The sequence below is a fragment of the Colletes latitarsis genome, chromosome 11, assembly GCF_051014445.1.
Source record: "Colletes latitarsis isolate SP2378_abdomen chromosome 11, iyColLati1, whole genome shotgun sequence".
Classification (NCBI taxonomy): domain Eukaryota; kingdom Metazoa; phylum Arthropoda; class Insecta; order Hymenoptera; family Colletidae; genus Colletes; species Colletes latitarsis.
Genome location: NC_135144.1, coordinates 7,981,563 through 7,998,086, shown reverse-complemented (window position 1 = coordinate 7,998,086; position 16,524 = coordinate 7,981,563). Strand labels below are relative to the sequence as shown.

The following is a 16,524-nucleotide window of genomic DNA, read 5'->3' as shown; positions in this document are numbered from 1 at the left end:
TTTCAGCACTTCCTATTGATCATAAAACTGGATTATAAATTGTTTATTTAATTGAAAATGAATTTAAATTTGTATACAAGACGTTTGCGTTATTATTCGCTAGCATTTTTTCGTAAATAATAGTTTTCTCTGGAAATAACTACAGTATCGACTTGAAATAGAATTTGTTTTCAAGGGTGTTTCACCTTCGACCTGATGAAAATTAAAAAACACGTTGTTTGTAAATTTTCTGTATGAAGTTATAGTACGAAGTATGCACATTTATTACTTTTCATTAGATACCGTGATTAGCTATAAAATGACGAATTCCGATCAGAAGACACCTAAAAAATCATGCATATCTTTCACGCATAACTATCCTAACGTGTAAAGTTTCACTAATTTATGTACACTGATTACACAACATGATTTATACATATATCCGCAATCGCGAATTCAGAAGTTTCTTTTGCATTGTAACATAGTCTTTGAACGATAATTACGTGTACTCTTACACTGACTTCTATCCGATAGGTTTTTTATTTCTGTTCTGTTCGGTCAGCACGAGGTTTCCGCCTTTTTATGTTGCCACATGCGGAGTCGTTACTTTGGCGCAAAAGTCCTTGTATATTCCGCATCTGGTAAATTTCGTTGTAAAATAATCGAGCGCTAGGTCTGAGGGACTATACAGGGTGCTCAACGAACCCTGGGAAAAAATTTTAATCAGAGATTCTAGAGGCAAAATAAGACGAAAATCAAGAATACCAATTTGTTGATGAAGGCTTCATTAAACAGTTATTAACGTTTAAAGTTCCGCCCGTACTGAATTTTTTTCTCGAAAGTGCGCAAGATTTCGGGGGTATATCTATTCACCAAAAATGATTGTAATTAGCCCCCGCAACCGAAAATAATTTTTCCAGAACGATTTGAATTTTTTTTTTTCGTCGAAAAATTTGGGCACCTACTCCCTGTCGATTTTTCTTAAAAATTCCTTTTTCATTTTTAGTAATTTTGTTTGACGTCCTACAGAAAAGTTGTCTAAAACTTTTTTGTAGGTACCCATGAGCTCTACTTCAGAAAAAAGTTTCATTGAAATATATTCACAATTGTAGGAGTTATGGCTGTTTGAAAATTGGACCATTTTTATGGGGTTTTTCTCATTTTGCGGGGTCAAGGACCAACTTTTCGAATATTTTTGCGATTTGTACATATTCTCCACCAAAATACGTGTAGTTTGCTTTTTTAAACATTAAAATCGTCCAATTCGTTCAGAAGTTACGACAATTTAAAGATTCGCATGAAAATTCGAGCAGACATTTCTGGCCAGAAATTAGATTTTCGGTAAGGAATTTTTTCTCGAAAATGCGTATGATTTCGGGGGTATATCTGTTAACCAAAAATGCTTGCAATTGACCCCTGCAACTAAAAATAATTTTTCCAGAACGATTTGAAATTTCTGAATTTAATTGTTAATAACTTTTTAACGAAGCCTCTATCAACAAATTGGTATTCTTAATTTTCGTCTTATTTTGGCCTCTAGAATCCCTCATTAAAATTGTTCCCATGGGTGGCCGAACACCCTGTATATAGGATTGGAAAAGAGGGAAAGGGTGTAACAGAGAGAGCTTCCAAAAATGAGTCGGTGGTCTAGGAAAGGAATTTGAGATGTTTGGTGTTTTGTATGAAGAGGATACGCACGTAAGCATGATGATACATACAACAGGTCACTTATATGTATAGCTAAAAACATAACATGTAAAAAACACATTAAAGATGGAAATTTACTGATGTGTTTATTTACATATCAAGTAATAGGAAAAATTGATAATATATACTATAATTGACTTCTCGACTCTTTGCTCTCAGAATAAATCGAACTTATGTCAATGTCTTTTTTTCATTTCAAATGAAAATTTTGCCCTTGAACGTATTAAATTATACGGATTCTACGTCATACTTAATAAAAATTATAAATATTAATTCTAGATTCATATAAAACAGCATCATATTCTTAGCGTGATATGTAACATTAACGTTTCGTCAAAGTCTCCTCTATTAAAATGCTATAAAGATAAACGCGTATTTAATACGTAAGATGTAACTAGATTCCCACTTGTCCCTCGTGATTCCATTGCTTCGTTCTTTGTTTCTGATAATTACTCGCTGTAAACGTTTCTTTGTTTCATTACTTGCTGTTCCATGCTCTAAATATTGCTTAATATTGTCATAGACATTTTTAAAATATCTACAAATCCTGTCCAATCGCCGCTTTCGATATTAATCCTCCAATCGATCACTTGGCCTTTAGAAATTCCCTTATTGTCGGCAACGCAATACACCAATCGATACAAAAGAATGTTCGACTCACAGATAAGAGAAAATTTGCTTACTAAATTGACTAATTGTCAATATGAAAATATTTTTTTAGTTCTCGATTTTCCCGAAATTGTTCAAAGTTTCGTCATGTTTGCTTGGAACAGTATCGAGAAAACCACAAAATAAAAAAATCTTTCTCAACTTCCCCCCCCCCCCCTCTGGCCCCCTGTTCCTATATTGCGTATAGTTAGTTACCATATAATAAGTAACTAGATTGTGGAAACCGCTCGTAATATCACTAAATATTGTATTCAAGCTTATTCGAGTATTAACCGTTATATTTATCCATTAGTAATTGTTATGTTCAATCACTATTATATTTGATGTTATTCATGTATTAACCATTATAGTCACCTATTGTTAACTATTCATAAAAAGTTAATTAATTAATCTGATAGAGTTTAAGAATTCGTTGGTTTATAGAGGGTGGGTATTGGGTGTTTTTATAACTAATAATTATCGCCCCACCCTGTATATAAATTAAGTAGTGTATTTGGACTTCCAAACATTGTTATTGTCGAATAGCTTAGGATGCGTTCTTTATTCCTTTCAAATATTAATAGTATGAAGGTTTAAAACCCTCCAAATTACTTAATAGCACAGAATTTACCGGACTTATTTAACCCCTAAACGCTCATATTTTTCGGGTTAACCAAGAATGATCAGTTTTTTTTATTGGATTTGTTTCTAAAAATGCGGTTTTTGATACTTACAATGTTGTATACAACGTATAATTTGAAAGAAAACAAATATTATCATCCCTTAAACCATTAGATTAAACAAATATCGTTTTTCAAAGCAGTCAGACTCAGGCATGAACGTTAAGGGGTAAATTTAAGGAGTTTGCAACTTTACCATCTTACTGTCTCACTCGACAATAGTTAAATCGACAATAATTAGCTTTCAAGGGGTATTTTGGGCCCAGGTAGATACCTGCATCCTTGACATCGTGGCCAACTACCCCCATACGCATCCACAGTGGGTGGGACTTAAAGTTTCGGAAGGACTGACCCACATGGAATGGGCCAGTTCCAATTTGCCAATCAAGACACCTCCCATAATAGAATTTCTGAAGATTAGATTCCGATTTTCAAGGACTTGTACAAATTGAATCGTTTATACAGGGTGTTCGGCCACCCCTGGGAAAAATTTTAATGGAGGATTCTAGATGTAAAAATAAGACGAAAATCAAGAATAACAATTTGTTGATGGAGGCTTCGTTAAAAAGTTATTAACAATTAAATTCAAAAATTTCAAATCATTCTGTAAAAATTATTTTCGGTTGCGGGGGTCAATTACAATCATTTTTGGTGAATACACATACCCCCGAAATCCTACCCACTTTCTAGAAAAAAATTCCAGAAGGTGTGAAATTTTTCGACAGATAAAAAATTTTTTAAATCATTCTAAAAAAATTATTTTCGGTTGAAGGGGTCAATTACAACCATTTTTGGTCATTACACATACCCCCGAAATCCTACGCATTTTCGAGAAAAAAATTGTTTACCGGAAATATAATTTCAGGCCAGAAATATCTGCCCGAATTTTCATGTGATTCTTTAAAACGTCATAACTCCTGAACGGATTGGACGATTTTAATTTTCAAAAACGCAAACGACGCGTATTTAGATAAAGAATATGTAGAAATTCTAAAAATATTGGAAAAGTTGCTCCTTGACCCCGTAAAGTTAGAAAAACCTCATAAAAATGTTCCAATTCTCAAACAGCCATAACTCCTACGATAGTGAATATATTTCAATGAAACTTTTTTCTGAAGTAGAGCTCATAGGTACCTACAAAAAAGTATTAGACAACTTTTTTGTAGGGCGTCAAATAAAATTATCAAAAATGAAAAACTAATTTTTAAGAAAAATCGACAGGGGGTAGGTGCCCAAATTTTTCGGCGAAAAAAAAAAATTTCAAATCGTTCTGGAAAAATTATTTTCGGTTGCGGGGGTCAATTAGAATCATTTTTCGTCATTAAACATACCGTCGAAATCCTACCTACTTTCGAGAAAAAAAAAAATTCGAGGTGTGAAATTTTTCGACAGAAAAAAGATATTTCAAATCGTTTTGGAAAAATTATTTTCGGTTGCGGGGGTCAATTACAATCATTTTTGGTGAATAGACATACCCCCGAAATCTTGCGTATTTTCGAGAAAAAAATTCAGTACGGACGGAACTTTAAACGTTAATAACTTTTTAACAAAGCCTCCATCAACAAATTGATATTCTTGATTTTCGTCTTATTTTGGCCTCTAGAATCCTCCATTAAAATTTTTCCCAAAGGTGGCCGAACACCCTTATGTTTATATATTCTAATTGTTAATAAATTATTGTGTTGGGAAATAAGCGTTGTTTGCTTTTCTATTTGCTAAATAATCGGCTTCACGAACTTTGTAGGAGCCAACAGTAAGTCTAGGGAAATTCTGTTTTACCAATACCGACGAAATCCCGACGTGACACGTTACTGCCTGAACTTGCATTCTCACATACACGCATTTGTAACTAGACGCTCTGGGGTTTTCCCACTTGCGCCTCGAAAACAGTGCCGGCGAAGTGATTTGACTGAGCGAAAGCGAGTGTTGTACGGAGTCTTTTTTTTTTTTTTTTCTTAAATTATAAAAAATGTTTGAAAGATGAATAAAGATCTTGAAGAATGAAGAAATTTGTATAGAATATTCATATGAAGGATAGATTAAAGCACCGAAGATGTTAAAATGATTATACAGATCGTCAGTTTTACGTTATAAATAGTAAAAATTAGACTATGAATGTTTATGTCAATAAAATATGTCAAAACATGTAAGTGACATACATATGTCAAATATGTATCAATAATATGTCAAAATATACAGATGCAAAATATATTCAAATTATTTATTAATTTAAATTACAATATGTTACGAGTATTTTTTCAATATTGCCAAGAATTAGTTGACGTTTATCGCTTAAAGTCAATTCATAAACTGAGAATGAACGCTTAATATTACAAGATGTGATTCTTTAAGAATCTGACCTCATAAAATTCGTTTCCGTAGAACCTGTCTGCCAAGAATACTTGAGAATTACTGATTAATACTGAACTGTTACTATAAATGATTCGCTATAGATAAACACGAAATGTATAAATAGCTATGTTATCATTTCCGCCGTCTAAAAAACGTTGAATTAGTAGACTGAAATAGAATCATGTGAGCCCATATGAGAAAAGAAATACAATAAATATGTATGACATATGTTTCTATAAAAAATATGCAAAACATATGCCATATGCAAAATAAAAAATATATTCTCAAGGACCTCTAATGATGAAACAAATTTCTATTTAGGTTTCACTCTTGTATCTATTTCTTAGAAACGTATGCATTTGCTTAAACATCCGTAGTCTAGTAATAATACTGATGTATTCGCTTTGTATGCCTGAACTGCCTCATCTGCCGTTGTGTGTCCGTCAAAACTGTTTCTTTAAATACTCGTGGCGTTCAATACGTGAGTACGTTACTGTTATCATCGCGCATGTGCAAAATAGATAAGCTAGTAACACTACATGCATTCGTGCATTAGTGTGCGAAAGTAGATAGCGAATGACTATAAAAGTGGGGTTGGGGCTGCAATGTGGTATGTCTGCATCTGCTTTCTTCACGTTCATGCAGACGACGTATTCATGGTACTTACTGGCATCGGCTGTCATGTACACAGAAGCGGTGTTATTATTCAGTAGAAATCTTTTTATTCGTATATACTAATTACTGGTCGAGTTTCATAATATATTATTCACGATTGAAAATTGAATAGTTCGTTCTCTTAAAAACACGCAATGGAACAAAACCAAAATATACCTTATTCACGGTCCGGTGACAAGGGGGAAGACGAGGTTAGTTTAAACTAAATAAACCGACCGCGAAGAGTGAGGTTAAGGAATCTGTCAAAGTGACAATCGAATCTAGTAGTTGTTTTCTTTTTTATCGAACTGTGCGCGTGAGTATATAAAGTGAATATCCTTTTATAGATAATACTGCAACCGTTTAGTTACATTCTGCAAGTTCCCGGAAAACAGATCAGGACGAAGCTAGCACGTGCTTTTAATTACTGGTTAAAAATACCGCATGATAAACTGCTTGCTGTCAGAGATATTATACAGATACTCCATACTTCCAGCCTCTTGTGAGTCTGCAAGATATCGTTTGTTTCAAGCGAATGTTTCAGTTTTATTTAAATTTAATTAATTGGTACGACTTTTACAGAATTGACGATATTGAAGATAATTCGGTTTTAAGAAGAGGTATTCCTGTAGCTCACAATATTTATGGGATAGCTAGTACAATAAATGCTGCAAACTATGGTATATTTATTGCCTTAGAAAAAGTTCTTGCTTTGAAACATTCAGAGGTGAGCAGTGCTACAAGTATTCTTTTTTTTCTAAGCTTTCATTTCAATGTTATTATTATTACAATTAGGGTACACAAGTGTACGTAGAACAATTATTGGAACTTCATAGAGGGCAAGGTATGGAAATTTATTGGAGAGATAATTATATTTGCCCATCTGAAACTGCATATAAACAGATGACAATTCGAAGTAAGTGAACACTACTTGGCATGTACAGTAGCATCTGCGGTCCAAGACCAAATGCAAATAGTTCTTTGGAAAAATGATTTCTATGAATTAACTTTTGAGAAAAAGGAGAGATAATAAGTGTAAATGCAGGTCGAATGTTTTATTTCAATTAACAATTGATAATAGTTGATAAGGATTGTGTTGGACAATGAAGTGGACACTACTGTGCACAATTGTATACACTAACAAATTATAATAACAATTCTAAGTACTGTATGCATTACAGAAACAGGTGGACTTTTCAATCTAGCTGTTCGCTTAATGCAGTTATTTTCAGACTGTAAAGATGATTATAGTCCCTTAGCTGGAATCTTAGGACTTTACTTTCAAATTCGTGACGATTATTGTAATTTACATCTTCAAGAGGTAAGTGCTATTTAATAAATATATTAATTCTGCGATTTGCATTAATAACTTTTACAGTACGCCGAGAATAAAAGTTATTGCGAAGATCTGTCAGAAGGAAAATTTAGCTTTCCTATAATACATGCTATACAAAGTTATCCGGAAGATAGACAGTTAATGAGTATCCTTTATTTCTATATAAATAATTTTACTTTAGAATCGTATTTCTCTGAATAAATACTATGTTGTGCCTTAATATTTACGAATATAGACATTTTGAGACAACGTACAAAGGATATTGAAGTAAAACGGTATTGTGTTAATTTATTAGAAAAATTTGGATCTTTTGCTTATACAAGAGGTGTACTCAAAGAGTTAGATAAAAAAGCAAGAGACGAGGTTCAACGTTTAGGGGGAAATCCTCTATTAGTTCAAGTTTTAGACGAATTACTGAATTGGAAACATCAAGATGTTGAGTCTCAAGTTAAAAAAGCTACATGTTAAATTGGATTATACTTCTCTGTACTTTACCTATGTTGTATATACCTAACTTATGTATAATGTGTTGTTAATATTAAACTCATTATTTTTATAACATTACATTTGTAAAGAAACAAAATTCAAGAGGTGATTTTCATTTAATTTGTTCGATAGACAATACGAATTACAGACAATAAAAATTACTGTGGAAATTACACAAAAAGATTCAAATGTTCCTTTTTTAATATGTATAGAATAATTTTTTTTAGGTTAATTATAGCTACATATTAAGTAATAGGTATCATACAGTGTATCGATGCTATATTAACGCAGTAGCCGACTACGAATAATCTTGAAAATACAAATACATAAACGAATTTATTCTTTTATGTTTTGATTCTTGAATATATGCGGGAGTCTCTAGAATGGTTTACTTACTATTGAACGACGAGATAATCATAGGATCCAAAGCCACCCTGAATAGATCTTCTCAACTCGTTTCCTGGCATCGGAAACTCGATAGTTTTAACACTCTGCATACGACTATTTCGACGGTTCTTAACCTTTTCAAAATTCACGGAACACTTTTGACTATAAGAAAAATTTGCGATACAAGGGCTAAACTTTTGGTAGCTCACTTGGAAATGTAAGTTACATCTTGTCTACGTTATAAACTACACATCATACACTTACGTTAAAACATTCAAGCATAATTTGTTAGCTAGAACGTCGCTTTCGTAACTTCGCGGAACACTAACTAGTGTTTTGAGGAACACCAGTTAAGAATCACTGTCTAGTTCAAGGTTTCAACTTTTAACGTGTTTTCATTCTCATCAAATTTACTTATTTGTTTAATTGCGTAATATAATGGACAAAAATTATTATACATTTTTTTAATTGTTAAAAATGCGGTGAAAATAGTACGTCAAGAAAATAAGTATAAAATCTTTTATCCCGAACTATCTACCAAATATCTTTCGGAATCTGAGGCATTTTCGGGATTCTGCAGACTGTTTATTAGTATAAATTTCTTAACATTTTTTTAAACGTAAATATTCTTTACTAAATATAGAAATGTTCTGGAATAAATTTGATTCCTTCGACATGATGGTAGTGGTTTGCTTATAAATTCTTCGAAAATAGTACAAATAGTAGGCTACTTTCTCTATTAATTTTTAATAGATTCCATAGTAAAGCATTTTACCGAAGTTTGTTAAATAATATTGTAAAAGTTTAATATTCAAAGTGACGTTATAAAAATGAAAATGCATCCTTGTTTGTAATAAAAACTCTACTTGAATAAATAGAATGCAATTGCGTTTGTGCAAAGTTGTATTAACTGCCACGCATTTACTATAAATTAGTAATATATATTTTATATGATATTTAATATCACTGCCGCTTATATCTAAATTTGACTACTAATCTGCATAGTATGTAATTATATGTTGTACGAACTCATAATGTGATACGACGTGTATTGTTACTTACTGAATCATTTGTAATGAATAAATATATCGTCTGTGTATCTAAACAAAATGAATTGATTAAATTATAAATTGATCACAATCTTATTTATTTATTTCAACATATACAGCCCCAATCATAATTGTCGAAATAATAACGATGAAACTTATCGTTACAAGATGAATTTTTTTTACACTAAAATACAAAATGGAGAGAAGTTATTTTGTTATTATATACATTTGGACTTACCTATAATGTATTAAAAATTGCAGTCGTTTATTTCGTATCTTGAATATATTTTTTTAACACTCGAACGGCGGACCCCGAATTCATTTCGATCCAAATCAGAATTTCGTTAATTTATAATTAATTTTGTAAGGTTTCTGTATTATCGTATTTGTAAATTCATTATTTATTATTATAATTTACTTTTACAAGCTCATATATTAATATTATCGTTGTTCGGTAGAAATGTAAAATTACTATCCGAAATTAAACAATTTCTATGCGTCAAAATGGACCCGGAAATGGAGTCCACTATGGAGGATTAATAGTATACATTATACTGCAATTTCTAAACGATTTTTCAAAAATTATGACTGACACGAGCATATAATTAATGATAAAGAAGAGGGGAATAAATCACATGAATGATTTAGTTTTATTTCGCCATTTTCATTCGACAAAGCAAAATTTTAAATAAATATTATTCACCCAGTCATTAATAATAATTTAGCACTGTTTTGTGCCAAGACATTACAAATAATTACATTCCTTCGAAATCGCAGAACTATTTAAATACAAATTCCTACACTAGACTCTATAAACTATTATTATTTCTACAGTTACACTCTTAAAAATTAACATTATGTACGTAAAACCAGATGTATCTTTTAAAATGTATCACATACTCTATTAATTACTTACACTACCGACAATGAGCTTAAAAACATCTTTATTATTCATTTCTGGAAAATAATAAATCGTTAAAAATAATTATCATTCCAAAGCGTCAATTTATAATTTCCAATTTTTAATATGTAAATGACATTTCAATAAAAAATAACCAATACCAAAATATTTATATCGTGCCGTTTGAGTTTTAAAACATGTGTAAAAAGCTTATTTAGTTCACAAATGGGAATCGTTTAAAATGTTCTCCAATAAAAGAAGTTTTTTATATCCAGTTTTTTTATATGTAAATGGCATTTCAATATAAATAATCAATATCAAAACATTTATGTACTGCATATCATGCTTTTTGAATTTTAAAACACGTGTAAAAAGACTATTTAGTTCACAAATGGGAATTATTTAAATTATTCTCTAATAAAAGAAGTAGTATAGTACTTATTCGCGAACCTTCAAGTCTCTTTGTCATTTATTCTTCTTTTTTAAATAAAATTTTATGCATCGAACCTCAATCGATGAACCATATTCAAGTTTAATTTAGAGCAAAGTCACTAAAATAAACATTTACCGATATTTTAAGTGCGCCTTAATAATAGAAAGTAGTCTGAGAATGTACAGAAAATTAAAAAACCGAATCGATTGTTTCAGACTAAATAAGTAAGTGCCATTTACTAAATAAATATTGTATCGCAATTAAACAAATAAAGAAACATCCTGCACCAGAGCTTTGACATTTTTATAACGGAATTGTAAAGTCTAGAGATAATTTCAAACTTATGTTCGGCAGTATAGGTAAATATCTTTCGAAGTATAGCTATATTAATATTAATGTCGTTCTTATCTTATCAGCGAAACTGGTTCTTTTCACAATCATTAAGTACAGTCTAACCGTTGAAACATCTAAGATTGAAATACCAAACATTTCCTTAAACTTTACATTATGGAATTCCTACGTAGCTCCCTTTCGAGTACATAAACAAACGCTACCACTCCGCGTAGATTTATCAAAAGGAACTCTAAACAATCTAAGGCCGATTTGTGAAGACATTCCGTTCGTAAAATGCATAAACAACAAGACTTCGATGAACGACAGCATCAAATTCTATAAATTCGAGCAAAAATTTTTAATTTTAGGGATGTTTAACCCTTATCGGTCGTAACATTCCATTCTTACCCTGAGTTTAGAGATGATCCGTTTAAACTAATGCAAACATTTAAAGTGTATTGTAAAATTATTAAAGTGTAGTAGAATCTTTATTAACTGGGGTTTAATTATCCAAGTATTCAATTATCAAGTTAATCGACATATTGGATTTTATTTTCATGAAAGGTAGCAATGATAATGTCAATAATTTTATTCGTATATAATCCAATATTATTAAAAACCAACTTAAATTTCTTGCAATACAAAGAGTGCATTTTATATACAAAATATGGCTTTAATTATTAGGTTATTATACGTGAAATGGCGGTGTCCTCAAACTGACAAACATCTTATTTTCATGAACGCAGATCATTCGTATTGTGTGTATGCAAAAGTTTTAATCCATTTTTCAAGTATCGAAATATAATTATTTTCAAAAAATTCAAATTTCTCTCTTTTTTGTGGAGTATTCGCCTATCTGAAACTTCATGATCGATTTTTAACCGTAAACAGAACGGTGACAGAAAGTCGTACAAAATGGAGGAAAATATTTCGAAGATTAATTTGCAATACGTATACTATATACATACATGTATAAGTAAAAGAAAATTAAAAAAGAAAAATACTAAAACTTTTGCATAGACTTAACAGATGTCGATTGTCGTACGCCAAATTGGAATCTATTATCTATTGTTTTCGTAGCACTTTAGATTGTTTGATAACACGAAGTCATGGCTATCAGAAATTCAAAGGCGAAACATAGATTTCTGTTAAATTTGACTAATTTATTTTCGTTAAGTAACACGAAACATTGATAAAGTGTATTCGGTATAGACACAGCTAGTGAAATTAATTAGTGGTTGCAAAAATGTTGAACAGGAGAAACTTTGCTAAATTAATGTGATTCATCATTGAGTCTTATACAAAACAGAATGTTCGAGACATTACGTGAAACTTGGGAGTACATTATTCAATAGTTTCACGTCAAATCGAAAATGTTAAGAAACTGAATAAGTACTGAACTAGAAACATAAATCACGTCGAATCCAAGTTTGCATTATCTCTTGCTACGAAAAATCTATCATATATATATATATGTATATGTATCAATTGATCTTACGAAAATTGCATCGGTCGAAATATGAAGTTTTTCCACTCACCAGATCAGGCACCAACCGAATTTTATGTACTCACATACGTATCTGGTACGCTTTTAGGTACACAAAAAATGTAATAATAAGTCAAATGTAAAAAATGCATTTGATGAGGTTTTTAATTCTGAGAATGCAGATTTGTTTGATTCAATACACTTGTGAATCACGAGTAGAAACACATTTAATGTAACGAAGACAATTTCGATAGTTTCATTTTAATCAAATTATAGTAACTAAAATATTAATTGGGTTGGCCAAATATTTCGTGCGGATTGTAACGATACTTATCTTCAGACGCTGTGAAACGCAACTAACTCCAATTCAAATCTTAGAAGCATATAATTATTTAATAGATAACATTTAGATGCATACTGCTACAAAAAATTTTTATAATTTTGGCATAATTTTATAAATAAACATGCAAATAAAGCACAAACCTGTACAAATTTCTGTAAAACGTACGAAGAGAGTATTATCAAACAATGAATCAAAAGTAGTTTTTTAAAGATTTTTATTTTATTTAAAATACGTTCTCTGTAAAATTACCTCAATGGACAAAGCTTGGATTCCTTAGAGGTCATTAAATAGCTTGTTAGCTTTTTATGAAAATTATGAAGCTATCTGAACGGTGTGAATAGTTTATAAGTAGACTGCGGATGTTTATGCATTTATTGGAAATTTTAATTTTCAAAAAACTACGTAATGCACTTAATATAAAAATATACGGGGAAAAATTTTAATGGGAGATTCTAGAAACCAAAATAAGACGAAACTCAAGAATACCAATTTGTTGATGGAGGCGTCGTTAAAAAGTTATTAACGTTCCGCCTGTACTGAATTTTTTTCTCAAAACTACATAGGATTTCGAGGGTATGTCTGTTCACCAAAAATGATTGTATTTAACCCTCCTAGCTAAAAATAATTTTTTTAGAACGATTTGAAAAATTTTTTTTCGCTGAAAAATTTAGACACCACCCCCTTGTCGATTTTTCCTAAAAATTCGTTTTTGATTTTTAATAAATTTATTTGACGGTCTACAGAAAAGTTGTCTAATACTTTTTTGTAGGTACCCATGGTCTCTGCTTCAGAAAAAAATTTCAATGAAATACGTTCACTACTGTAGGAGTTATGGCCGTTTGAAAATTGGACCACTTTTATGGAGGTTTTTACATTTTACGGGGTCCAGGAGCAACTTTTCCAATATTTTTAGAATTTCTACATATTCGTCATTAAAATACGCGTTGATTGCTTTTTGAAATATCAAAATCGTCTAATTCGTTTAGAAGTTATCACGTTTTAAAGATATGCATGAAATTTCAGGGAAGCATTTCTGGCCTCACATTAGATTTTCGGTAAACATTTTTTTTCTCGGAAATGCATAGGATTTCGAGGGTATGTATATTGACCAAAAATGATTGTAATTGCCCCCTGTAACTAAATATAACTTTTTTAGTATGATTTGAAATTTTTTAATTTCGTCTAAAAATTTCAGTACTTACTCGAATTTTTTTCTCGAAAGTGGGTAGGATTTCGAAGGTATGTCTATTCACCAAAAATGTTTGTCATCGACCCCCGCAACTCAAAATATTTTTTCCAGAATGATTTGAAACTTTTTAATTTAATTTTTTAATAACTTTTTAACGAAGTCTCAATCAAGAAATTGATATTGTTGATTTTCGTCTTATTTTGGCCTCTTGAATCTCCCATTAAAATGTTTCCCAGGGGTGATCGAACACCCTATATAAGAAATACTTAAAGTAAAATAGGAATTATATTTAGGGGTTGAGACAATCCTCTACAAAGTTTCTATTTCATTAATTCTAGCAATAAAGATATGAATTTGCATAAAGATCTGCAGTCTAGTTATAAATTAAAACATAAAATTTATTGTTAAATGAAGATATTTTGTACTATAAAAGAATTGTTTATTTGCACGTTTAGAACCGTACGAATTTTTTGGCCATCCTAATAATAATAGTATGGATCGCTATTTTATAGGTAACAACCTAATTTCAATTGTTCGGTGGGCCTCGATGTATCCTGTCTGTTTCAATCCACATTACACCGATTAATTGAAATCCTACTGAAGGTGGTTTTGGAAAATGTCCAGTATTTTCATATAAAGTTATTTTAGCGAAACATCTGTCGAATAAATACCGAATAAAACTCCGACACACAGAGACAAATTATACAGTGACTCACTTAAAATTGTACAATAAGCGATTCCGTCGATTTCCATTTATAAATCGTGAAATTTACAGTAAATGAGTAAAATACAGGTATAGGCATTACAGTTCAATGCTTCTTTATTTAAAATATTTCAAAAGTAGAAGAAAACTTTCAGTAACTGTTGGTATAACAAATGAAAATTGCAACGTATATAACTATCTTGTCAAATATTGTCAATATTGTAAAATTGATGAATCCCAGACGTTCTTTTGTTATCAATCCATGGAAACAATAAAAATATAATTCTGTTAGTTGTCTTCAAGATATTTTGAACATTACTTGGCCTGTTTTCCGATAAATAAAAAAAATGCGACAAACAACATAACGTTGATAATTCATCATTATGACAATGGAAGAAGTTATAACGAAATGAGTGGAATTATTAATAAAAATAGGAGCACAGTTGAAGAATTATAAAACGCTACAAAAAAAGAAGATCGTATATTGAGTTGATCAGACAAAAGTCAGATAAAAAACACAATGTGTATACTTTTGTAATATTTTAACCCCTTAACGTTCATGCCCGAGTCTGACTGCTTTGAAAAACGATCTAATGGTTCAAGGGATGATAATATTTGTTTTCTTTCAAATTATACGTTGGATACAACATTGTAAGTAACAAAAACCGCATTTTTAGAAACAAATCCAATAAAGAAAACTGATCATTCTTGGTTAACCCGAAAAATATGAGCGTTTAGGGGTTAAATAAGTCCGGTAAATTCTGTGCTATTAAGTAATTTGGAGGGTCTTAAACCTTCGTACTATTAATATTTGAAAGAAATCGAACTATAATGTGTATACCTGTATTTTAGTAATTTACCGTTTTCACTAAGCGCTAAGAGTACGATTTTAAATGACAGTCACCGAATAATAAAATACTATCGGCCGATAGGGGTTAATTTCACGCGATTCCGGAATCTACCTTTGATTCTAAATAAATTTTTTACGAGACGCGCCACTGTTCCGTTTTGAAACGCGAGCCTCGCCGACACGAACTTCTTTCGAAAAGTTCACCGTTCTCGGAACTTTCAGCAAGCTTTCCAAACGGCGGAGCTGTTCCAGCATTATTGCGTTTCCGCTTAGAAGCCGAGACCCTTTGTACGATACGGAAGAAGCCCGAATTCTAGCACTGCTCGCAAAACACCGAAACCAGCGTTTCTTCTTTCCAGTATCAAGGACTAAGATAACGTTGCTATCTGACATGTCCTTTGTTCGGGTTCACTGTCCTCGTCCGATTCGCTAGCCCAAGAGGGCTGACGTTCGTGTCATATTTCCCCGTCGCTGTCTCCCGTTCGTCCCGTTGGTCCCGACACGCCATCATCCAGGACTTCCGTCACCTTGTACCACAAACAATCTTAGAAATCTTTAATCTCTTCGGTGGCCCATGGAAAATAAATTGCTCGGAACTCGCTTGGACGCGGATAAAACAAACGCAATGAAACCATCGAACCACGGCAATATACAGGGTGTTCGGCCAGCCCTGGGAAAAATTGTAATGGGAGATTCTAGAGGCCAAAATAGGATGAAAATCAAGAATGCCAATTTGATGATGGAGGCTTCGTTAAAAGGTTATCAACGTTTAAAGTTCCGCCTATACTGAATTTTTTTCTCGAAAGTGGGTAGGATTTCGGGGATTTCTCTATTCACCAAAAATGATTGCAATTGACCCCTGCAACCGAAAATAATTTTTTCAGAATGATTTAAAACTTTTCAATTTTCAGGGTGACAGACAGTTATGGTCAGACATTATATTTTCAGTAATGAATTTTTTTCTCGAAAATGCGTAGAATTTCGAGGGTATGTGTATTGACCAAAAAT

The 16,524-nt window shown here is 31.6% G+C and overlaps 2 protein-coding genes across 4 annotated transcripts in view; one reads left to right on the top strand and one right to left on the bottom strand.

The window, feature by feature from the left end:
• The first annotated feature begins 5,940 nt into the window (after positions 1 to 5,940).
• Positions 5,941 to 8,025, top strand: LOC143347740 (terpene synthase-like). Its single transcript, XM_076777214.1, has 7 exons — positions 5,941 to 6,232; positions 6,368 to 6,522; positions 6,603 to 6,747; positions 6,816 to 6,936; positions 7,202 to 7,341; positions 7,399 to 7,501; positions 7,592 to 8,025. The coding sequence occupies exons 1-7, from the start codon at positions 6,176 to 6,178 to the stop codon at positions 7,822 to 7,824; spliced, it is 954 nt and encodes a 317-aa protein (XP_076633329.1). The 5' UTR covers positions 5,941 to 6,175; the 3' UTR covers positions 7,825 to 8,025.
• A 1,191-nt stretch (positions 8,026 to 9,216) lies between these two features.
• LOC143347750 (uncharacterized) overlaps positions 9,217 to 16,524 on the bottom strand; it is a 161,477-nt gene continuing 154,169 nt past the window's right edge. For all 3 annotated transcript variants that reach the window (XM_076777229.1, XM_076777230.1, XM_076777231.1), the window contains exon 6: positions 9,217 to 16,043. In XM_076777229.1, coding sequence (XP_076633344.1) covers positions 15,972 to 16,043 — 72 coding nt within the window. In that variant the 3' untranslated portion in view covers positions 9,217 to 15,971. The remainder of the gene's footprint in view (positions 16,044 to 16,524) is intronic.